General features: G+C 47.8%; 1 protein-coding gene across 1 annotated transcript in view; it reads left to right on the forward strand.

The window, feature by feature from the left end:
- LOC115477790 (cilia- and flagella-associated protein 54-like) overlaps window positions 1–25,910 on the forward strand; it is a 223,810-nt gene that overhangs the window by 179,610 nt on the left and 18,290 nt on the right. Inside the window, exons 41-45 of the mRNA XM_030214872.1 lie at window positions 179–320; window positions 4,173–4,352; window positions 15,360–15,571; window positions 23,425–23,574; window positions 23,986–24,092. Of these exons, the coding sequence (XP_030070732.1) occupies window positions 179–320; window positions 4,173–4,352; window positions 15,360–15,571; window positions 23,425–23,574; window positions 23,986–24,092 (791 nt within the window). The remainder of the gene's footprint in view (window positions 1–178; window positions 321–4,172; window positions 4,353–15,359; window positions 15,572–23,424; window positions 23,575–23,985; window positions 24,093–25,910) is intronic.

Consider the following 25,910-nt stretch of genomic DNA (forward strand, 5'->3'; position numbering starts at 1 on the left):
TCTCCTATGTATGGAGAAGAGAACAACCCCTGTTACAGGTCATCAACTTTGCCTTAGGAAACAGAACCCTAGGTTCTTATTTTCTGCATTAGTTGATCTATCATAACTTTTTCTCCTCTGTAATCGTACACAAGAATTTGCTGTCACTGTGTAAAATAATGTGTTCATTTTACAATAGGTGAATGAAGCCATGGCTGAGTATTACCGGTTACTTGGAGAGAGCAGTGTGATATTAAGTACCTTGACACCTACCAGTCAACAGCAAATCCCTACTTTTGCCTCTATGGATCTTCTTGCAAGCTATAAAGATTTTGTATCTGGTACTTATCTCTATGAACTTTACAATATGTGTTATGCATTAAGAAACACAAACTTAGGGCATGATTTACTAAGTTTTCTTTTATTTTGTGAATCAGGCTCTTAGATGTATGGATAAATATATATAGATATATAAAATCATTTTTAAAGCAAGATATTGAGACAAAGGTCCTTATTCAATAAAGCTTTTTATTTTTGTCTCTTTTGACATAGCATGGTGAAAAGCACTTTTAAAATAAAGACCCTTATTTTAATAAAACCAACACAAACAATGATTGACATTAATAAAAGATGGGTAAGCTTAAACATGTCTAAAGAAATAATGCAACACTGTGTTATCAGATTTTTGGTGAGCCCTGAGCAGGGCTAGGTGGGTGGGGCAGGGCAGGACAGATAGGGGTCCTCCTCCTTTCCCCTCATAAAAATGACATTGCTCGCTGCACCTTCTCCAGAATTCTAATACCTCTTCCCCAGTTTCACTGCTTCTCGCCATTCCGCTTCCTCACTTCTCCTCCAGTCAACCCTTTCCTTAGTTCTAGCATTCTCTCCCTCTTTGGTCCCTCCCCCACAACCTGATTTCATTGGCCGTTGCCTTGCACTCTCCCAACTCCAACTTCTTCATAGTTCCAATGCTGCCTTCTTCTGTTCCAATGCAGTTATTCCTCTTTTCCATATTTCCCCTCCCTGTCCTGTTCCATCACCTCTGTCTATCACTATTTTCATCCTCCCATATTTCTGTTCTCCCTTTCTTTGTCCCAGTTCTTTTTCCTCCCAACCCAGGTTCATCCCCCTTCTCCCCAGTTTGGCTGTGCCTTCCTCAGCAAACTTCATTGTCCAGTTCCAATGCCCTTTTTCTTCCTCCTGCTCTGATTGCATTCCAATTCCCCATCTTCCCGTTAATCCTTCCTTCTGTATCCTCTTACCTGCTCAGTCCAGATGTGTGTGCTTATATACCCTTTCCGGTATGTAGAAACAGAAAACATAGCTTTTCCAGTGACATCACCTGTACCAGAGGGAATGATACAGCCCTGAACAAGCAAGTATTCTCTGTCTCCAGCAGATGGTGTTAGGTTCTGGACTGGTGGATCATGCAGGTGAAGAGCTTTGAAGTGCAATGAGCTCTTAAGGTCTTGGATTACCTCCAGCTCCTGGGGTTTATGGCAGCCATTCTTTAACTAGTGCCGTGGGCAGGGGTGCCTTTGAGACCCAGCAGAGGTCCTTGTCTCACTGGTTACCTGAAATGTAGGATTATGAGACACACATTTCTCTTCCTCAGATGATCATGGAGTCCTTGACCTGTTGGTTCTATCCTAAGAATCTTCTAATGAGAATGGATCTAGATTCCCACCTTCCTTGACTGGATAGTAGTCACCTCAGATACCAAGTCTGCTAGGATGGCAGGCTCACTGTCAGGGATGATTGGCTCAGGATTGCTGAGTATCGGTGGTGTCAGTTAACTAACTGGGTATGTTGCAGCAGTCTCCCTGGATTCAGTGGTAGATAACCGAGTAGAAGAGGCTTCTATCCAATTATCTCCACTGAATATTGGCCCCTTTAGTTCTTAGTTTTAGGTATTGGGGCTAGTGTTTGGAATATAATTGTGATCCCTACAGTCAGATTACGAAGGTGGGCAGTCATTTACTCCTAATCTATTACACTGAGCCACTAGGCTCTTTGTCAAAATAACAATAGAACATTAGTATGGCTGTCTTTGAGTAGTCAATGCCTTGTGTCAGCTAAACACCTTCAGATAGGATATAACTATCAACATAACCACTTGCACTTTGCAGTACTGAGATCTAATGGGCTGATTATCAGAAGCAAACACCTACACTAGAGGCTATTAGCGCCATACTAGCGCCTGAGTTTGCTACTGCCCAATGATCAGAGCCCCCAAGTTTGTGAAACAACATGCTCACGGGCTCTGAACGCAACTAGCATGCAAATCTCTTATCACCTCTCACTTAGACTATTGCAACTTGCTTCTCACAGGTCTCCCACTCTGCCATCTCTCTCCTCTTCAATCTATTCAAAATTCTGCTGCATGACTAATATTCTGCCAGTGTCGTTATGCTCTTATTAGCCCTCTCCTCAAGTCACTTCACTGGCTTCCTATCCATTTCAGCATTCAGTTCAAACTCCTCTTATTGACCTATAAGTGCATTCACTCTGCAGCTCCTCAGTACCTCTCCACTCTCATCTCCCCCTACATTCCTCCCCTGGAACTCCGTTCACTGGGTAAATCTCTCTTATCTGCACCCTTCTCCTCCACTGCTAACTCCAGACTCCGTTCCTTTTATCTTGCTGCACCATATGCCTAGAATAGACTTCCTGAGCCGGTACGTCAAGCTCCATCTCTGTCCGTCTTCAAATCTAAGCTAAAAGCCCACCTTTTTGATGCTGCTTTTAACTCCTAACCCTTATTCACTTGTTCAGAACCCTTATTTTATCATCCTCACTTTAATATTCCCTTATCTCTTGTTTGTCCTGTTTGTCTGTCCTAATTAGATTGCAAGCTCTGTCGAGCAGAGACTGTTTCTTCATGTTCAAGTGTACAGCGCTGCGTACGTCTAGTAGCGCTATAGAAATGATAAGTAGTAGTAGTAAAACAGGGCTCTTAGCACAAGTAGCATGCAAATGCATGCTAAACATATTTCTCCCGAATGATCAGCGAGCAGCTGGCGTTAGGGTTTGCAGACCATTGGAGAAGAATGGTGAGCCCTGTCCAGCATGCATTTGTATGCTAGCAGGCCTCCCCCCATTCCCCCCAATACAGCCCCCCCATTAGAGCAGGAACCCCAACCCCCCACCCCAAGCCAGCGCCACAGAGGCTAGAGATCGGACCTCCAGACCCCCGACCCCCCCAACACAAGTTCAGGGGGGCTAGAGATCTAGTAGATCTCCAACCCCCCTAACTCCCCCCTAGCATCCTCTTCCAAAAGCCCTGGTGGCCCAGTGGGCAACAAATCAAGTCCTTCCAACCTGGTGGTCTAGTGGCCCTCTTCCCTTCCTCTCTCATACCTTTGTTGGGGGAGGGAGGTAGTACACTCCCTCCTCTTCCAGCAGCGTCGCTGCCCTGTCCTGCCCAGTGCAGCCCTGTCCAGTGCATTTTCAAGGTGACGCTAAAGGTACGGAGGGCAGGGAAGAGGGCCGCTAGACCACCAGGTTGGGGGGGGGGGGGCTTGATTTGCAGCCCATGGACCACCAGGGCTTTTTTTGGGGGGGATGCAACTTGTGTCAGGGGAGACTGGAGGTCCACCGGACCTCCAGCCCCCGTGTTGCTGGCTTGGGGTGAGTGCTTGGTGGGGGCACTCGGCCACCAGGGCCATGCTGTTTAGGGTCTGATGGTCCTATGGACCTCCAGCCCCTGGGTTTGACAGGTCTGGGTTTTTGACAGCCCAGACCTGTCAAACAAATGCGAGAGGATTGTGCCTGAGTGCACTTTACCCTATGATTATAGATAATAGTGCACATAAATTTGCATGTTATTATCTCTGATCATAGGGGCGGTAAAGCCCCATGCTGTTCCAGCGCTATTTTTAGAGCGCTGTTTGGAGCAGCGCGGGGCTTTCAATCATCTGGGCTTAAGTGAATAGAAAGCCCTAGTACAAAACACATTGAGGGACCAGAGTTTTTTTTTCCTGCACAGGCTGGTGGACCAGACTCAAGAATATATATTTTTACTGCTTAGGAAGATAGGTAGTAACTTCTATGTTGGCTTTGTTTCATCTGACTTCAGAGGGACATATGGGAGGTGTATTTTGCAAATTAATGAAGTCTCTATTGTGGATATTAGTGCTTCTTGAGTTTTTGAAGTTTATTGTAGCATGTTTGGCATTTATTTTGTTTTGCAGATGATTACCAGCTGATCAATAATTTTGATCTACAAGAACCATTTGTAGAGGAAGAGGAAAAACCTACAGATGAAGATGAGGCTGCATCCAGAGATGATGAAAGCAAGAAAATATCATGGTTTCATTTAATTTGCTATCATAATCAGTTAGTGAAACTGGCTGGCATGACATCTAGGACCGGTATGAAATCAGCTTTTTTGACTTTTCATAGAATGATTAAGAATTACAACCAACTTCTAGAAAGGCAGGTTTCACAGTGGTTAATGTATTAGAATTCTACAGTGTTACATTCAAAGTGGATTCAAAGTTTATGAAGAAACAATGTCATTTTAAAGTAGATAAGAAAACAAGGGGCCTGTGTACGGAATATTTTTTTTCCATTTCCCCCTGGATTTCTATATATGGCCCCCAGATTTGGGCACCTAAATTTGGGATTTGATCCTGAGATACACATGCAGCTTAACTGGGTAACGAGCCATTAATGAGCAATAATTGACTTCTAACCAATTATTGAGATAAATTGGCACCGATTAGGATTTGCCTGCGCATCTAGCCGTTAACTATTCTATAATGCTTGGCACCCAAATTTTTATTTATTTATTTGTAGCATTTGTATCCCACGTATTCCCACCAATTTGCAGGATCAATGTGGCTTACATTTGCCGTAGTGGCGATTGCCATTTCCGGTAACAGAATTACATTTGGTATTGCATTAAGGTGCATACATACACAATAAGGAAGAATACATTATGGGGATAGATTGAAATGTAAAGCGAATGCTACATACCTGTAGAAGGTATTCTCCGAGGACAGCAGGCTGATTGTTCTCACTGATGGGTGACGTCCACGGCAGCCCCTCCAATCGGAAACTTCACTAGCAAAGTCCTTTGCTAGCCCTCGCGCGCCCGCGCGCACCGCGCATGCGCGGCCGTCTTCCCGCCCGAAACCGGCTCGAGCCGGCCAGTCCAGTATGTAGCAAGACAATACACTTCAAGGGAAGACACAACTCCAAAGGGGAGGCGGGCGGGTTGGTGAGAACAATCAGCCTGCTGTCCTCGGAGAATACCTTCTACAGGTATGTAGCATTCGCTTTCTCCGAGGACAAGCAGGCTGCTTGTTCTCACTGATGGGGTATCCCTAGCCCCCAGGCTCACTCAAAACAACAACATTGGTCAATTGGGCCTCGCAACGGCGAGGACATAACTGAGATTGACCTAAAAAATTTACCAACTAACTGAGAGTGTAGCCTGGAACAGAACAAACAGGGCCCTCGGGGGGTGGAGTTGGATCCTAAAGCCCAAACAGGTTCTGAAGAACTGACTGCCCGAACCGACTGTCGCGTCGGGTATCCTGCTGCAGGCAGTAATGAGATGTGAATGTGTGGACAGATGACCACGTCGCAGCTTTGCAAATTTCTTCAATGGAGGCTGACTTCAAGTGGGCTACCGACGCAGCCATGGCTCTAACATTATGAGCCGTGACATGACCCTCAAGAGCCAGCCCCGCCTGGGCGTAAGTGAAGGAAATGCAATCTGCTAGCCAATTGGATATGGTGCGTTTCCCTACAGCCACTCCCCTCCTATTGGGATCAAAAGAAACAAACAATTGGGCGGACTGTCTGTGGGGCTGTGTCCGCTCCAGGTAGAAGGCCAATGCTCTCTTGCAGTCCAATGTGTGCAGCTGACGTTCAGCAGGGCAGGAATGAGGACGGGGAAAGAATGTTGGCAAGACAATTGACTGGTTCAGATGGAACTCCGACACGACCTTTGGCAGAAACTTAGGGTGAGTGCGGAGGACTACTCTGTTGTGATGAAATTTGGTGTAAGGGGCCTGGGCTACCAGGGCCTGAAGCTCACTGACTCTACGAGCCGAAGTAACTGCCACCAAGAAAATGACCTTCCAGGTCAAGTACTTCGGATGGCAGGAATTCAGTGGCTCGAAAGGAGGTTTCATCAGCTGGGTGAGAACGACATTGAGATCCCATGACACTGTAGGAGGCTTGACAGGGGGCTTTGACAAAAGCAAACCTCTCATGAAGCGAACAACTAAAGGCTGTCCTGAGATCGGCTTACCTTCCACTTGGTAATGGTATGCACTGATTGCACTAAGGTGAACCCTTACGGAGTTGGTCTTCAGACCAGACTCAGACAAGTGCAGAAGGTATTCAAGCAGGGTCTGTGTAGGACAAGAGCGAGGATCTAGGGCCTTGCTGTCACACCAGACGGCAAACCTCCTCCAATGAAAGAAGTAACTTCTCTTAGTGGAGTCTTTCCTGGAAGCAAGCAAGATGCGGGAGACACCCTCTGGCAGACCCAAAGAGGCAAAGTCTACGCCCTCAACATCCAGGCCGTGAGAGCCAGGGACTGGAGGTTGGGATGCAGAAGAGCCCCTTCGTCCTGCGTGATGAGGGTCGGAAAACACTCCAATCTCCACGGTTCTTCGGAGGATAACTCCAGAAGAAGAGGGAACCAGATCTGACGCGGCCAAAAGGGAGCAATCAGAATCATGGTGCCTCGGTCTTGCTTGAGTTTCAACAAAGTCTTCCCCACCAGAGGTATGGGAGGATAAGCATACAGCAGACCTTCCCCCCAATCCAGGAGGAAGGCATCCGACGCCAGTCTGCCGTGGGCCTGAAGCCTGGAACAGAACTGAGGGACCTTGTGGTTCACTTGAGATGCGAAGAGATCCACCAGGGGGGTGCCCCACGCCTGGAAGATCTGTCGCACCACACGGGAATTGAGCGACCACTCGTGAGGTTGCATAATCCTGCTCAACCTGTCGGCCAGACTGTGTTTACGCCTGCCAGATATGTGGCTTGGAGCACCATGCCTTGACGGCGAGCCCAGAGCCACATGCTGACGGCTTCCTGACACAGGGGGCGAGATCCGGTGCCCCCCTGCTTGTTGACATAGTACATGGCAACCTGATTGTCTGTCTGAATTTGGATAATTTGGTGGGACAGCCGATCTCTGAAAGCCTTCAGAGCGTTCCAGATCGCTCGCAACTCCAGAAGATTGATCTGTAGATCGCTTTCTTGGAGGGACCACCTTCCTTGGGTGTGAAGCCCATCGACATGAGCTCCCCATCCCAGGAGAGACGCATCCGTGGTCAGCACTTTTTGTGGCTGAGGAATTTTGAAGGGACGTCCCAGAGTCAAATTGGAGCAAATCGTCCACCAATACAGGGATTCGAGAAAACTCGTGGACAGGTGGATCACGTCCTCTAGACCCCCAGCGGCCTGATACCACTGGGAAGCTAGGGTCCATTGAGCAGATCTCATGTGAAGGCGGGCCATGGGAGTCACATGAACTGTGGAGGCCATGTGGCCCAGCAATCTCAACATCTGCCGAGCTGTGATCTGCTGGGACGCTCGCACCCGCGAGACGAGGGACAACAAGTTGTTGGCCCTCGCCTCTGGGAGATAGGCGCGAGCCGTCCGAGAATCCAGCAGGGCTCCGATGAATTCGAGTTTCTGCACTGGGAGAAGATGGGACTTTGGGTAATTTATCACAAACCCCAGTAGCTCCAGGAGGCGAATAGTCATCTGCATGGACTGCAGGGCTCCTGCCTCGGATGTGTTCTTCACCAGCCAATCGTCGAGATATGGGAACACGTGCACCCCCAGCCTGCGAAGCGCCGCTGCTACCACAGCTAGGCACTTTGTGAACACCCTGGGCGCAGAGGCGAGCCCAAAGGGTAGCACACAGTACTGGAAGTGGCGTGTGCCCAGCTGAAATCGCAGATACTGTCTGTGAGCTGGCAGTATCGGGATGTGTGTGTAGGCATCCTTCAAGTCCAGAGAGCATAGCCAATCGTTTTGCTGAATCATGGGGAGAAGGGTGCCCAGGGAAAGCATCCTGAACTTTTCTTTTACGAGATATTTGTTCAGGGCCCTTAGGTCTAGGATGGGACGCATCCCCCCTGTTTTCTTTTCCACAAGGAAGTACCTGGAATAGAATCCCAGCCCTTCTTGCCCGGATGGCACGGGCTCGACCGCATTGGCGCTGAGAAGGGCGGAGAGTTCCTCTGCAAGTACCTGCTTGTGCTGGAAGCTGTAGGACTGAGCTCCCGGTGGACAATTTGGAGGTTTTGAGGCCAAATTGAGGGTGTATCCTTGCCGGACTATTTGGAGAACCCACTGATCGGAGGTTATGAGAGGCCACCTTTGGTGAAAAGCTTTCAACCTCCCTCCGACAGGCAGGTCGCCCGGCACTGACACTTGGATGTCGGCTATGCTCTGCTGGAGCCAGTCAAAAGCTCGCCCCTTGCTTTTGCTGGGGAGCCGCGGGGCCTTGCTGAGTCGCACGCTGCTGACGAGAGCGAGCGCGCTGGGGCTTAGCCTGGGCCGCAGGCTGTCGGGAAGGAGGATTGTACCTACGCTTGCCAGAAGTATAGGGAACAGTCTTCCTTCCCCCGAAAAATCGTCTACCTGTAGAGGTAGAAGCTGAAGGCTGCCGGCGGGCGAACTTGTCGAATGCGGTGTCCCGCTGGTGGAGAGACTCTACCACCTGTTCGACTTTTTCGCCAAAAATGTTATCCGCACGGCAAGGCGAGTCCGCAATCCGCTGCTGGAGTCTATTCTCCAGGTCGGCGGCACGCAGCCATGAGAGCCTGCGCATCACCACACCTTGAGCAGCGGCCCTGGACGCAACATCAAAAGTGTCATAAACTCCTCTGGCCAGGAATTTTCTGCACGCCTTCAGCTGCCTGACCACCTCCTGAAAAGGCTTGGCTTGCTCAGGGGGAAGAGCATCAACCAAGCCCGCCAACTGCCGCACATTGTTCCGCATGTGTATGCTCGTGTAGAGCTGGTAAGACTGGATCTTGGACACGAGCATAGAGGAATGGTAGGCCTTCCTCCCAAAGGAGTCTAAGGTTCTAGCGTCCTTGCCCAGGGGCGCCGAAGCATGTTCCCTAGAACTCTTAGCCTTCTTTAGGGCCAAATCCACAACTCCAGAGTCATGAGGCAACTGAGTGCGCATCAGCTCTGGGTCCCCATGGATCCGGTACTGGGACTCGATCTTCTTGGGAATGTGGGGATTAGTTAATGGCTTGGTCCAGTTCGCAAGCAATGTCTTCTTCAGGACATGGTGCAAGGGAACAGTGGACGCTTCCTTAGGTGGAGAAGGATAGTCCAGGAGCTCAAACATTTCAGCCCTGGGCTCGTCCTCCACAACCACCGGGAAGGGGATGGCCGTAGACATCTCCCGGACAAAGGAGGCAAAAGACAGACTCTCGGGAGGAGAAAGCTGTCTCTCAGGAGAGGGAGTGGGATCAGACGGAAGACCCTCAGACTCCTCGTCAGAGAAATATCTGGGATCTTCCTCTTCCTCCCACGAGGCCTCACCCTCGGTGTCAGACACAAGTTCACGGACCTGTGTCTGCAACCTCGCCCTGCTCGACTCCGTGGAACCCCGTCCACGATGGGGGCGTCGAGAGGTAGACTCCCTCGCCCGCATCGGCGAAGCTCCCTCCGCCGACGTAGTCGGGGAGCCTTCCTGGGAGGTGGCCGCGGTCGGTACCGCACGCGGGTACCGACGTCGGGGACCTCAACCTGGGCGATGGGCCAGCCGGCGCCACGCTCGACGGTACCGGTGGCGCAAGCACCGCCGGTACCGGAGGGGTAGGGCGCAACAGCTCTCCCAGAATCTCTGGGAGAACGGCCCGGAGGCTCTCGTTTAGAGCGGCTGCAGAGAAAGGCTGAGAGGTCGATGCAAGCGTCGACGTCAGTACCTGTTCCGGGCGTGGAGGCTGTTCCGGGCTGTCCAGAGTGGAGCGCATCGACACCTCCTGAACAGAGGGTGAGCGGTCCTCTCGGTGCCGATGCCTGCTGGGTGCCGAATCCCTCGGCGACCCAGAGCTCTCGGTGCCGACACGGGGAGGAGACCGGTGTCGATGCTTCTTCGATTTCTTCCGAAGCATGTCACCGGAGCTCCCCGGCACCGACGAGGAGGACGTCGAATCCATCCGTCGCTTCCTCGGGGCCGAGACTGAAGAAGGTCGATCTCGGGGGGGCTGTACCGCAGGAGCCCTCAGGGTAGGAGGAGACCCACCCGAGGGCTCACCGCCACCAGCAGGGGAATGGACAGCCCTCACCTGCACTCCACCCGATGCACCACCGTCCGACGACATCAGCAGACGAGGTCCTGGTACCACCGACGTCGATGCAGCTATCCGATGTCTCGGCGCCGATGCAGAGGCCCGATGCCTCGATGCACTCGATGCAGGGGCGGCCGAGGAAGATGGTCTGGACGCTGACGACGTCGATGCACTCGAAGATCCCGGTGCCGATGCCGACGAAGAGCCTGAGAACAACACGTTCCACTGGGCTAGTCTCGCTACCTTTGAAGCAGGGAACACAGACTGCAGTTCTGAGGGCGGTGCTCGGCCCCCAGACACTGAAGACACGACGAGTGTCGATCAGTGAGCGAGATAACCCGGGCGCACTGGGTGCACTTCTTGAAGCCGCTGGAAGGCTTCGATGTCATGGGCGGAAAAATCACGCCGGCGAAATCAAAAGCCGAAATGGCGAAATTTGAAGCACCAAAATTTAGAGGGAGAAAAAATCTCGACCGAGGCCGAAAAGAGGCCTACCCCGACGACGAAAGAAAACTTACCGGGGCAAAAAAGCTGGAAGTACGGGGAGGATTTACACAAAACCCGGCGGGGGGTTTCCGGAGCACTTCCCGACTAAGGTAAAGCTTTCCCGAAGGAAAAAAACACGCTCAAAACAAATTGGACGCGCGAGGTCGACTTTCCGGGGCTCGACACGGCGAAAACACGACCGTACCGAGTGCGGACAAAAGAAGACTGGCCGGCTCGAGCCGGTTTCGGGCGGGAAGACGGCCGCGCATGCGCGGTGCGCGCGGGCGCGCGAGGGCTAGCAAAGGACTTTGCTAGTGAAGTTTCCGATTGGAGGGGCTGCCGTGGACGTCACCCATCAGTGAGAACAAGCAGCCTGCTTGTCCTCGGAGAACATATGTTAGATCATCAATTATAGAGAAATTGTTTTCGATATAAGGATTTAAGTGGTATTGCATTAAGGTGTGTACATATATGGTAGAGAAAAATACGTTATGGTATTTCACATAGGTTCCAGAGTAATAGTTTAGCTTGTAACATTTGTTAGGTCATCAATTATATAAAAATCATTTTGACGTTAGTATTAAAGTGGTATTACTTGTTCGTTAATAGTAATGAGGTTGGTCAGTCAAGTGATAAAAGTTCGGTTCTGTCTGGTTCACGATCATTCTTATTATTTTAATAGTTAGGATGGATATTTATGGTATGCCTTCTTGAACAGGTCTGTTTTCAGTATCCTTCGGAAGATAGTTAGGTCTTGCTTTGTTTTTATGGCCTTCGGTACTGCATTCCATAGTTTCCTGCAAATGTAGGAGAAGCTGGTTGCGTATGTGGATTTCTATTTTAGTCCTTTACAGTTGGGGTAGTGTAGATTGAGGAATGTGCGTGCTGATCTTTTTGCGTTCCGTGTGTAACTCAAAAGCAGGGCCACCAAGAGACTGAGCCAGGCCTGGGACAGGACCACCGCTGTCACCCTCCGGATGCATTGTAGCCAGACTTAAAAAATTGGGTGGGGGGGGGGGGGCTGGAGCCCAAAGTGTGTGTGTGTGGGGGGGGGGGGGGCACTTTTTGCCCCACCTCCCTGCCCCTGCCGCAAATCCACATACCTTGGCTGGTGAGGATTCCCAAGCCCCGCCAGCAGAAAACTTCCTTCGGCGCTGTTCTCTGCCACATTTTCTGCCCTGTTAAAGGTAATTTAAGCTCCAAATAGCTGCTTATGTTGTAATAATAATTTTAGCACTATTCATAAAAGCGGAACTCTTAAATTTAGGCCCTGTTTTCAGCCAAACTTAGGAGTCTAAAGGGGGGAGGGGCGTTCAGCAAGCAGTGTTATGGCCGTAACATAGTAGATGAGGGCAGATAAAGACCTGTGCAGTCCATCCAGTCTGCCCAACAAGATAAACTCATTGTATGAGCTACTTTCTATGTATAACTGACCTTGATTTGTCTTTGCCATTTTCAGGGTACAGACTGTCTGTAGAAGTCTGCCCAACACTAGCTTTGCTTCCCAGTTACCGGTGTTGGCACCTTTTTTCATCCATTTGGATACAGAAAGTGCCTTGGTGCTTTGTAGCTTTTACTATATGAGACGTGGGATAAGGAATAATATATTGTAGAGGAATACATTCGAGTTATTCCCCAAGTTTTCCACGTCATCACTGTGACCCCTGACGCAGATGCTAGTCACCGAAACACGGCCCTTGTTGGTCTTTTTGTCAAGGCTCATTCATTAAAGAACTGTGTTCCATTTTTAAAGGCCCGTGGTGCTGTTCTTTTTGTTTATCCTTCTGGCTACGGCCATCGCCTTGTCATGCTGTTTCATCACCTTCAGATCCTCAGATACTATCATCCTTTGATCCCTCTCCCTGTCTGTGCATATCAGACTTTCACCGCCTAACACATACGTCTCCCGTGGATTTCTATTCCCTAAGTGCATCACTTTGCATTTCTTCGCATTGAATTTTAATTGCCAAACTTTAGACCATTCTTCTAGCTTCTGCAGATCCTTTTTCATGTTTTCCACTCCCTCTTGGGTGTCCACTCTGTTGCAAATCTTAACACGAGTTAAATGAATTAGCGTGAGCTAAATGATAAAAGACCATTCTATACCTATGGGCTTTTAGCATGTAGCACACACTAATTCCCTTAATGCGCGTTAAGGCCAGCACGCTGCTTGATGAATTCCCCCCCCTCTTAAGTTGTACTTATAAATATAGGCCTGACATTCATAGGGCTAGATTTATGAATCTGTGCTCCTAATTTCTTTTGCTGGCCCTAAATCTGTGTGCCTTTTTCCACCCTCTTTTTATGCTCCTAAATTTAGGAGTTTAGTGAAATTTTGAGCAGAAATTTAGGCACTCAGCCTTCAGTAATGTTTTAAAGGGGCCACTTTAGGAGCATAAATTCTTTGAATGTTAGCCCTTAGTAAATAGGGCTGTAAAATATTTAAAGTGTACAGTAAGAAAGACGTCATTTTAGCAGTATATTACCTCTCTTTCCACCAACACCACTGAATCAACAAAAGGTGCATTTTAGCAGTGCTGGTATGTACTGCCTGACTAAGGGGTCCTTTTACATAGGGCTTGATGTGTGCCAATTCAGAGCTACCGCAGGATCCTGACAGTAATTCCCACCCCAAGTGCCACATTTCCAGCGCTACAAAAATATTTAGTATTTTTGTAGTGCTGGGGCTCACCCGGCGGTAAACGTGCAGCGCCGTGTGCTACCTGGTTACCACCAGGTTAGCGCAGGAGCCCTAAATAGGCGGCGGTAAGGGCTCCCCCTAGAAATGGTCACATGCCAATTCCTGTGATTAGCGCAGGGCCATTTCCTTAAAATAAAAAGCAGCCTTTTACCCGCTGCGGTAAAAGGGGACCTTGGCATATGTCAACAATGTGCGCTGTTGTTAACGCAGGCCCCCTTTTACCGCAGTGTGGTAGAAGGGGCTCTAAATATAGTACTTCTACCAGTTAATAGTGTTGATCTCCACCATCCTCATAAAGATTTGGTAGTGTAAGTCATAGTCGCCGACTCTGTGGGTGCTCGAGCACCCCCAATATTTCACCCACCAGAAGTTCCCTTCCAGCCCAGAATTTTAAAAGTCCCTCCCTCCGAGTTCCAGGGCCCGCCCTCCGTCCGTCCGAATTTTAAAAGCCATCTTCTTACCTCTTCGGGGTTACGGCGGCAGCAGCAGCACGCAGTGAAAAGCGTGCAGGCTCGGCGCTTCAGCCTTCCCTTCTCTGTCTCTCAGCTCTGGTCCCGCCCTTGCGGAAACAGGAAATGAGGGCGGGACCAGAGCTGAGAGACAGAGAAGGGAAGGCTGAAGCGCCGAGCCTGCACACTTTTCACTGCATGCTGCTGCCGCCATAACCCCGACAAGGTAAGGAGATGGCTTTTAAAATTCAGAGAGGGAGACCCTGGAGCTGGGAGGGAGGGAGAGAGGGAGGGGGGCCTTGGACCTCGAAGGGAGGGAGGGGGCCTGGAACTGGGAGGGAGAGAGGGAGGGAGGGGGGCCTTGGAACTCGGAGGGGGGCCTTGGAACTCGAAGGAAGGGAGGGAAAGGATAGAGAGAGGGGAGGGAGGAGGGGCCTGGATCTCAGAGGGAGGGCAGGACTGGAACTCGGAGGGAGGGAGGGGGGCCTGGAACTTGGAGGGAGGGGGAACGAGAGAGAGGGAGGGGAGAATGCACCACCTGTAAAAAAAAATGTCAGCACCCCCAATCGTTTTGAAAAGTTGGCTCCTATGGTGTAAGTCATCCTAATATGTGTGGTGTGATCATTATTAAGATGATCTGGCCTTTTCAATAACCAAGGAGGACGTATATACATTAAAAAGTCTTTATTAAAGAACATCAAGTGACTCACAAATAGTAGCAACAGTGGAGGAGTGGCCTAGTGGTTAGGGTGGTGGACTTTGGTCCTGAGGAACTGAGTTTGATTCCCGCACAGGCTGCTCCTTGCGACTCTGGGCAAGTCACTTAACCCTCCATAGCCGCATTGAGCCTGCCATGAGTGGGAAAGCGCGGGGTACAAATGTAAATTAAATAAATAGAAGCCAGGATTCACATCCCGCTTCTCCTACTGATATTGCTTTTGATTGTAACTAAGTCACTCCACCCTTTGTTGCCTCAGGGTGAAAACTTTATAAGCCCTCTGTGGCAGGAGACCACCTACTGAAACTAAATTGTAACTCACCTTAAGCTCGGCTTCAGAAGCGCGAGTAACAAAATCCAAATCTATCCTGAGCTGAGCTAGGACTGTTGTGCTGGGATATTGTCTGAAACTGTCCCTTCGTATGTTGTTATATATCTAACCTGTGCCCTTATACCCTAGTACTGGGCTTTAAATTCATTCACCACAGAGTGTATCAGAATCTTACAAAAATAACTTTAAAAATGCTATTGCAATATTTCTTAGGATCCCCTTTCACTTCTTCTAAGAAGATCTGAACCCCCTTCCTTACTGTAATAATTGCGTTTCAAAGTTTGAACAGTGACTCCAAATATACATTTGAATAATTTGACACACCTTTATTTCTGCATGTTTCACCTTTATAAAAAGAAACTAAATCTCAAAATATGTTAACTAAGAACTTCTCTTTCCAAAGCTTCTCCAAAGTCATGGAATGAACTAGATTGGAGAGGAGACACACTATATACATCCGTTGTCAACACAGGAGTTATTCAGCGCTTAGCAGAAATTCATCTTTTCTTGAAAAATTATCTTTTTATGTATTCTGTTTGCTGCACTGATGTGTCACCAGAAGAACTTCATCCAAGCACGGAAACTTCAGTCGCTGGAGAGCCCAAGTCATCAAAGGTAGCTTATTTTAATATTTTATTTATTTAAAATACTTCTAATCCACATTTTCTGCAGTTCAAGGCGGGTACAATGTACATACATAATATTTTAGAATATCAACATAAAACGCAAAACATAAAATCTCCTAATCCAAAGTCAAGACTCAGAAACATGGCCACTGAGACTGAGCTGGGCCTGGGGCAGGGCCATCGCCTCCCCCCCCACGATTGCCGCTGCGGGCCCGCCCCCGCTGCAACTACAACTATCTTGGTTGGCGGGGATCCTGAGGCCCTGCCAGCAGAAGTCGTCCCCCTCCTGCTTTCATGTCACGCATGTTTGGTTTCAAAAAAAGATCTGCTTCTCCTGATGTCAAAACCTGGCTACACTTTTGTCCCTTCTGAGTTAGTGCCTTCACTCTCCAGAACTTTATATCTTTCCAGCTGTCAAGAGAAACTCTGTTAGAGAACAGCTAAGCCCTTGAGCCTCTGTTCATCCTGATGTCTGGGTAAACTTCTGTTCAGTCTGAGTTAGTGCCTCCACTCTCCAGGGCTTTATATCTTCCATCTGTCAAGAGAAACTCTGTTAAAGAACAGGACCAAGCTACTCTGATTTCCATTGATAGCCTGGACCTGACTAGATTTTAGGAGAGGTCTAATACAAATATGGCTGGTATGGCAACCTTGCTCATTACACTCACTCCGCACCTAGACCAGCTCGCTGCACACTTTGTAACTTAGAACAGTTCCTCATATCTTGTTTAACTGTACAAAGATTTTGCCTTGGGTTTAACCACCCATTTATTTATCTCACTTGACTCTGTAGTACCCATCTTGTCCCCATACAGTGGTGGAAATAAGTATTTGATCCCTTGCTAATTTTGTAAGTTTGCCCACTGACAAAGACATGAGCAGCCCATAATTGAAGGGTAGGTTATTGGTAACAGTGAGAGATAGCACATCACAAATTAAATCCGGAAAATCACATTGTGGAAAGTATATGAATTTATTTGCATTCTGCAGAGGGAAATAAGTATTTAATCCCTCTGGCAAACAAGACCTAATACTTGGTGGCAAAACCCTTGTTGGCAAGCACAGCGGTCAGACGTCTTCTGTAGTTGATGATGAGGTTTGCACACATGTCAGGAGGAATTTTGGTCCACTCCTCTTTGCAGATCATCTCTAAATCATTAAGAGTTCTGGGCTGTCGCTTGGCAACTCGCAGCTTCAGCTCCCTCCATAAATTTTCAATGGGATTAAGGTCTGGTGACTGGCTAGGCCACTCCATGACCCTAATGTGCTTCTTCCTGAGCCACTCCTTTGTTGCCTTGGCTGTATGTTTTGGGTCATTGTCGTGCTGGAAGACCCAGCCACGACCCATTTTTAAGGCCCTGGTGGAGGGAAGGAGGTTGTCACTCAGAATTGTACGGTACATGGCCCCATCCATTCTCCCATTGATGCGGTGAAGTAGTCCTGTGCCCTTAGCAGAGAAACACCCCCAAAACATAACATTTCCACCTCCATGCTTGACAGTGGGGACGGTGTTCTTTGGGTCATAGGCAGCATTTCTCTTCCTCCAAACACGGCGAGTTGAGTTCATGCCAAAGAGCTCAATTTTTGTCTCATCTGACCACAGCACCTTCTCCCAATCACTCTCGGCATCATCCAGGTGTTCACTGGCAAACTTCAGACGGGCCGTCACATGTGCCTTCCGGAGCAGGGGGACCTTGCGGGCACTGCAGGATTGCAATCTGTTATGTCGTAATGTGTTACCAATGGTTTTCGTGGTGACAGTGGTCCCAGCTGCCTTGAGATCATTGACAAGTTCCCCCCTTGTAGTTGTAGGCTGATTTCTAACCTTCCTCATGATCAAGGATACCCCACGAGGTGAGATTTTGCGTGGAGCCCCAGATCTTTGTCGATTGACAGTCATTTTGTACTTCTTCCATTTTCTTACTATGGCACCAACAGTTGTCTCCTTCTCGCCCAGCGTCTTACTGATGGTTTTGTAGCCCATTCCAGCCTTGTGCAGGTGTATGATCTTGTCCCTGACATCCTTAGACAGCTCCTTGCTCTTGGCCATTTTGTAGAGGTTAGAGTCTGACTGATTCACTGAGTCTGTGGACAGGTGTCTTTCATACAGGTGACCATTGCCGACAGCTGTCTGTCATGCAGGTAACGAGTTGATTTGGAGCATCTACCTGGTCTGTAGGGGCCAGATCTCTTACTGGTTGGTGGGGGATCAAATACTTATTTCCCTCTGCAGAATGCAAATAAATTCATATACTTTCCACAATGTGATTTTCCGGATTTAATTTGTGATGTGCTATCTCTCACTGTTACCAATAACCTACCCTTCAATTATGGGCTGCTCATGTCTTTGTCAGTGGGCAAACTTACAAAATCAGCAAGGGATCAAATACTTATTTCCACCACTGTATATATATCTGCACTTGGCCCCTCAACTACATAGAAACGCATTAGCATCATATCTATATTATTTGAATATTCTATCGTATTGCTTATTGGGAGGGGCATAATCAAACGGGGTGCCCAAGTTTTTCTGAGGGCGTCCTTGGAAAGGGGTGGGGAAACCCGTATTATCAAAACAAGATGAGCGTCCAACTTTCGTTTTGATAATACGATCGGGGATACCCAAGTCTTAACATTTAGGTTGACCTTAGAGATGGTCATCCCCAGTTTTCAGTGATAATGGAAACCAAGGATGCCCATCTCAGAAACAACTAAATCCAAGCCATTTGGTTGTGGGAGGAGCCAGCATTTGTAGTGCACTGGTCCCCCTCACATGCCAGGACACCAACCGGGCACCCTAGGGGGCACTGCAGTGGACTTCACAAATTGCTCCCAGGTGCATAGCTCCCTTACCTTGGGTGCTGAGCCCCCCAAACCCCACTCCCCACAACTGTACAACACTACCACAGCCCTAAGGGGTGAAGGGGGCACCTAGATGTGGGTACAGTGGGTTTCTGGTGGGTGTTGAAGGGCTCACATTTACCACCACAAGTGTAGCAGGTAGGTGGGGGATGGGCCTGGGTCCGCCTGCCTGAAGTGCACTGCACCCACTAACAACTGCTCCAGGGACCTGCATATTTTCTTGGCATTTCATTTGCATTGTGAAGTCAAGGGTATATATTAACATCCTGTGTGCATGTTAATCCATAACATGTACAACCCACAACTACTGTTTAATAAGGTGTTAAAAATCTTATACTTGCAATGTAGTATACAGTAGTATCTATTTGGTCTTGCTAGATTATTTAATAATTTGAGCTGCAGATTCTTGAAATGGTGGTGAGATTTATACAGTTTAATGCAGCCCTAAAACTGGGATGCTACACTTAAGGGGCCCTTTTACTAAGCTTTGTTAGGTGCTAATGCCTGCCTTATGCAGCAAATTAATAGACTACCATGGGACATGCTACAGTGGGTAGTTTTTAAATGTGCATGTGCTAACCGTGCAGTAATAATAATTTTTTGTATTTTTTTTTTTGAGGGGAATGTGTCAGAGGTGGAGAGTGGGCATTCCTGCGCTATCTACATTACCACACACTAACTTGTTAGCACACAGATAACACGGGAGCCCTTACCAGTGGCATAGCAAAGGGGCTGCCACCCGGGGTGGGGCGGTTCGCCGTTGCACCACCCCCCCCGGGTGCAGCACGATGACACACCCCCCTCGGCGCATTGACACCCCCCTCCCCCGACCAGCTCCCGCACCCTACCTTTAAAAAGAATATCGGAATCCGAGGCGAGGCCTCACGCCTGCCCTGCACATAAAAGAAATGTGGACCGTTGGGCCTTGTCTCGCTCTGTCTGTCCCGCCCTTGCGGAAATAGGAAGTTGCGTCAGCGGAGGGCGGGACAGATAGAGCGAGGGAAGGCCCGACGGTCCACATTTCTTTTACGTGCAGGGCAGGCGCAAGGCCTCGCCTCAGATTCCGATATTTTTTTTAAAGGTAGGGTGCGGGAGCTGGTCGGGGGGTGTCGATGCGCAGAGGGGGGGGAGCTGGCAGGGAGCACCCCCCTGAGCTGACACCCGGGGCGGACCGCCCTTCCCGCCCCCCCCTGCTACGCCACTGGCCCTTACCACCTACAAAATATGCATTGCGTCTTTTTCAAGGGCCTGTTCGCATGCGGTTGAGTTAGGACCCTGTTATCTTTAGTGAAGATGTGTCTTTGAAATTTGTAAGTGAGCAAAGTTGAGTCACACATGAAATACATAATCACAATTACATTAAGATGGTTTAACTCTTCTCTGTTGTTTTTTGTGAATAATTAGTGTTCTACTTGTACCTGTCATACAGCTGACAACAGGTGTATGCTGGGCATGTATAATCAGACATTTTCACAGCTAACAAGCTTGAAGGTTTTTTTTAATTTCTTTTAATGAAGGCTAACCTTTCTTGCCTTTTAGAGTAACATTTTAAGGGTTTTAATGACTCAAGATTTCCAATTTCAATATTTTTGCATTTTGACAGCTGAATCTTTTGGGGGAGGGGTGAGGCACTCATCACATGTATGCTCACATGAAATTATTCCTCTTTTGAAATTGGTTGATGGAAAAACAAAGAAGCCAAGTGATCTCCATAAAGCATTTATTAAAAAGTTGTATTTTCAGTTTTGTAAATTAACAAATTATGCACATTTTATTTCTCTTTTCATAACTTTGTGAAATATATGACTTGATTTACCAATTTGTTTCATTTCTGAGAAATAAATTCTTGATAAACATTGACTCTGGGCTTTCGAAAGACTTTGAAACATCCTTATTGAATATCAGTAAATCAGTATCAAAGTAGAAGATACCTGTAAAATATTTCCAGCAGCCCCAACATTTGGCCCTCCCACCCTACCCCATCCCATTCAGGCATTGTCTCTTCTCCTTCCTACCCTGGCACACTCACACTCTCTCTCTCTTTCTATCTTTCGTCTCCATCCCCTCCCCCCCCCATATCCACTTGCCACCTTCCCTTCGCTCCCCCCTCCCAGCACTGTCTCATCCTGTCCCCTTCTCCTCCGTCATACTTTCTCTCTTCCTGTTTCCTTTCTCCCTCAAGCACCCACTGTGTTTCTCTAGCAAATCATTCTCTGTCTCCTCCATTCTGCCCAGCATTCTATCTCACTCTCATCTCCCACCAGCTAGCATGGCATTCTCATTTCTTCCCTTGTTTCTGTCTCAGGCATTATTTTTTCCCCCTTCCTCTCCTGTCCCTTCTCCCCAAGCGTGCTCTCTGTGTCTCCTCTCTCCTTCCCTGTCATTGTCTCCCTCTTCCTTTCTGCCATGCACTCTCACCCATTCCCTTCACCACTTATCAGCTCCCATAGCCTTGCAGTGCCCCAGCACTGTCTCTTCAGAATTTACTGAAGACAGCAAATACATAGCTAGGTCTTGTATTTATGGTAATCTTGCATTCCGTTTCCTGACTGGACCAGGAGGAGCCAGTTCATGGCAGCCTTGAGCATATTCACTCCACCTCTGGGCTTGTTTCCTGTTGCATCAGTGTTTTATTTGTCCAGTTGTGCCCTAAAGAAAACAATTATAAAAACAAAACAAATCAAAATGGAAAAGCCTACAAATGACACAAGAAACCAAAGATATTTTTCGAACCCTGATTCATTCACTGGTCTTAAGCCACATCGACTACTGCAGTGGCATTTTCGCTGGTTGTACACACTATATTGTAAAGAAGCTCCAGACGGTTCAAAACACCGCAGCCAGACTGTTCTTTGGTAAATCACGCTTCGACAGTGCGCAGCCTCTTCGTGTGAGACTTCACTGGCTTCCCATTAAGGACCGTATTGATTTCAAGATCTGTGCCTTAACTCACAAGATCATTTACAGCGAAACACCAGTGTATATGTATGATTTGATTGATTTACCTGCAGGAAATTCCATGGTGTCATCTAGAACTTATCTTAACCTGCACTATCCTTCATGCAGGAATCTGAAATACAAGATGCTCTATGCTTCTTCCTTACGTAAGTACATAAGTAATGCCACACTGGGAAAAGACCAAGGGTCCATTGAGCCCAGCATCCTGTCCACGACAGCGGCCAATTCAGGCCAAGGGCACCTGGCAAGCTTCCCAAATGTACAAACATTCTATACATGTTATTCCCGAAATTGTGGATTTTTCCCAAGTCCATGTAGTAGCGGTTATGGACTTGTCCTTTAGGAAACCGTCTAACCACTTTTTAAATTCTGCCAAGCTAACCGCCTTCACCACGTTCTCCGGCAACGAATTCCAGAGTTTAATTACGCGTTGGGTGAAGAAAACTTTTCTCCAATTTGTTTTAAATTTACTACACTGTAGTTTCATCGCATGCCCCCTAGTCCTTCTCGTTCATCAGCCAACGAACCTGGAATGCTTTGCCGAGACTCTTGAAAGAGTCATCGGATCATCAAACTTTTAAAAAACTGTTAAAAACGTATTTGTTTACTAAAGCCTACCCCGAAGTCAGCAATGTTGTTTAACCTCCTTTTTTCCCGTTTTGGTAGTTTACCTGCTCTTTACCCTCTGTCAGCTTCTCCTCGGTTGCTCCTGTTTTCCCACCCGTATTCTCTTATTTTAGCTCCTCTGTACTTCTTTGTATCCTATTACTGGAACGATTTTCTCCTGTTGTATTATGTAATTTTCTTGTAACTTTGTTAGCCACATTGAGCCCGCATAAGCTGGGAAAATGTGGGATACAAGAAATGTTTTTGCCTGCACATCCCTAATACATTCTATAAAACCGTACTTTATGACACAAACTGCATTGTAAGAAGCTGTTATCTGCACTTTTACACTTCAAGTAGCTGTGTGGTACTATATTATTTCACTGTTTTAGAGGTGATTTTTGTAACAGGACTCCTAAACAAACTTGAAAAAGACACTTGTTTTAGGCCAGATTCTGTAAATGGCGCTCGAAGTTAGGCCCTGTTATGATCACTGCTGAGCGTGAATTCTATAACAGCAGTACTGTATGGTGCTGCCATTATAGAATTTGCGTTGAGCGAGGATTTCCGTGTTTAATCTTGGCACGAGCATTTACGCCAGTCATAAGCTGGTGTAAATGCTCATGCCTAAGTCCTAGTAGTTACACGCGATAAAGTATGTATTCTATAATACTGCGCCTAACTTCCAGCCATACCCCTGACCTACCCATGCCCTTCCTGTGGCCATGCCCATTTTGGAGTTCTGTACAATGAAAGCTGGGCATGGTGTCTCTCGTAAGACATTTCCGTGCATAACAATTAATTGGCTTCAGTTATCACTTGTTAAGGCCAATTAATTGATTCCTAGTGTTGAGTGTCAACTGACCAAATAACACGGAAATGAACACCGCGCATAAACTTCCTCGCTTAACTTTAGGCACTATTTATAGAATCCAGGGGTATACGCTTATTTTATAAAGACAAAATAGACACTGATGAATGCACACAGAAGCAAACATACAAACTTAATGTGTGCATAGACTCGGGGCCAAATTCTATAAATGGTGCCAAAAAATGGTATAAAGAAAAGAGCTTTTCTAAAATTGTGAGAACATAAGAATAGTAATACTGGGTCAGACCAATGGTCCATCTAGCCCAGTACCCTGCTTTTAACAGTGGCCAATCCAGGTCACAGGTACCTGGCAGAAACCCAATTAATAGCAACATTCCATGCAGAGTCGGAAAGAGTAGCAACATTCCATGCTACCAATCCCAGGGCAAGCAGTGACTTCCCCCATGTCTACCTCAATAAGAGACTATGGACTTTTCCTCCAGGAACTTGTCAAACCTTTTTTTAATCCAGATATGCTAACTGCTGTTACCACATCTTCCAGTAATGGGTTCCAGAGCTTAACTATTCTTTTTTTTTTTTTACAGACAACTCTACAAAATAATAAACCTGAAGAAATGTCAAAAGTGAATGAATTAGCCAATGATAACATGGTGGCAACCAATTCTTCGAAGAAAGAACTTTGTATTCAGTGGTACCTTCCATCATTAGAAAGACCACCCAAAGACGAGTTAATGGTATGACTGAACTACATTGGTTTTATGCTAGATAATGAAATCTCATTTGTACTTGCAGCATTTGTAAAGCATATGTTGCATTTAGCCAGTTCCCTCTGAGGCAGCACTCGCCAATATTTCTGCAGCCACAACACCAATTCACACAGTTACAGGAAGTGTGTGACCCTCAGCTGGTGCAGGACAATGATGTCCTATGGAGTACCCACCTAGATTGCAACCCCAAATGCAGGTTTCATGACCCCATTTAAGGTCATGACCAACGGGGGTCCTTTTTACTAAGGCGCATTGATATCAACATCTGAATATTGACCGACAGTCTGAATAAGATTCCATTGTATTTTCTACACTTCACTTGCTGATGGCAGAAATTTCACAGCTGTATTATTATTAAGAGATACTTTTCTTTTTTAGATTATGTTGCTGTATGCTTACAACACGGACTGTGTTGAAATTACGAACTTGAAGACTTGCAGTATAACTGATATGTTTTGTGGCTATTTGTGGATTCCTCTTGCTAGGTATGTTTTGCAAAACCAATACATTATTATTGTTAACAAATATCCTGTCAAAACTTTCAAGTACAAGTTATAGAAATGCTTAAATGTGTTGACAACGTAATGTGGACCTGGGCTATGTGATGGCAGAGGAAAATGAAAATCCCTCCTGAATACTGCAAGGCCTATTTTGGTCATTACTATGTTACTCCAAACTCTTTCTGTTAATTTACAGTTTGATAGTGATATGAAGCAACGACAAAAATAAAGATTTTCTATAAATCCTCTGCCTCTTGTGCCTTTTCCCCCGTAAGGGAATATTTGCTATTTACAAAGAAGGAAGACATGATATCTGCTTAATATACCTTTTATCTGATGTGGAGGTAGATTTTAGAAAGGATGTGTACAGAAGAATTCAAATGTCCAATCAGTAATTCTCACACTGTCTCTTACAAGAGGTCCTGCCAAACATAAAGCCTCTCATAAAATAGGAACAGGGCAAACTGTTCCCTCTAAGTTGAGTGGGAGTCCTCCACCGACAGTTCTGCCAGTAGAGGGTGCTGTTTCACTATTACAATTTTAATAGTAAGAGCCAGGCAAGCTCTGCAGGACTCCAAGGAACCTGCCTGTCCCTAGTGTTTGAAAACACCAGTGGCGTACCAAGGGGGGGGGGGGGGGGGGGGGGGGCAGTCCGCCCCGGGTGCACGCCGCTGGTGGTGGTGGTGGTGGTGGTGGGGGGGTTCCGTGCGTCTGTCGGCAACGGTCGTTCCCTGCTCCCTCTGCCCTGGAACGGGTTACTTCCTGTTCCGGGGCAGAGGGAGCAGGGAATGAGCAAAGCCGACAGGCGCGCGGCACCCCCCCAGCAGCTAAAGATGCACCCGGGGGGGGGGGGGGGGTGTCATTTCGCCGCTGGGGGGGGGGTGCCACACGTCTGTCGGCAACGCTCATTCCCTGCTTCCTCTGCCCCGGAACAGGAAGTAACCCGTTCCGGGGCAGAGGGAGCAGGGAACGAGCGTTGCCGACAGACGCGCGGCACCCCCCCAGCAGGTAAATATGCACCCAGGGGGGTGTCCATCATTTCGCTAGGGGGGTGTCGCATCGGCGATCCGCCCCGGGTGTCAGCCACCCTAGGAACGCCACTGGAAAACACAATTTTGAAGCACCACTCTCCAATGGCAGAAATGCAGTTGGAGGACCCCCGCGCAGCTTAGAGGGAACAGTGAACAGGGCTGCATGATCAAGCCCCTCCACATCCAGAGAGAACAGCAATTTTAGAAAGCTGGATGTGGGGGGCAAAAATTTACTTCCCATCCCCACAAAGTCATGGGAGCAGTATTCTAAAATCACTGTTCCATAATCCCAGCACTGGCACCCCACATCATGTCCCCACTCCAATGCTAATTTCCCCAATCCTCTCCATCATCACAAGGAAGCACCCCCACCCCCACCCCAACATCACAACCAAGCCCCCGCTTGTGGCCACAAGTTCTGCCTGTAAAATAGGTAGAGTTGCGTGATCAAGCCCCTCCACATCCAGAGAGAACAGCAATTTTAGAAAGCAGGACATGGGGGAAAATGTACTTTCCTTCCACCCCCATATAAATGTGGGAGCAGTATTCTAATATCACTAGTCCATGATCCAAGCTTTGCACCCCATCACATCCTCACCCTGATGCCAATTTCCCCAATCCTCCCCAACATCATAAGGAAGCCCCACCCCCAGACATCACTGGACCCCTCCAACATCTCAAGCAAGCCCTCCCAACATCACAAAAAAGGCTCCCCCCTAGAGGCCCCCCCAATTTGTGGCAGCCTCCCCTAGACTTACCTCTTCCTTTCCCT

Source organism: Microcaecilia unicolor, chromosome 9 (assembly GCF_901765095.1).
Source record: "Microcaecilia unicolor chromosome 9, aMicUni1.1, whole genome shotgun sequence".
In the NCBI taxonomy this organism is placed as follows: domain Eukaryota; kingdom Metazoa; phylum Chordata; class Amphibia; order Gymnophiona; family Siphonopidae; genus Microcaecilia; species Microcaecilia unicolor.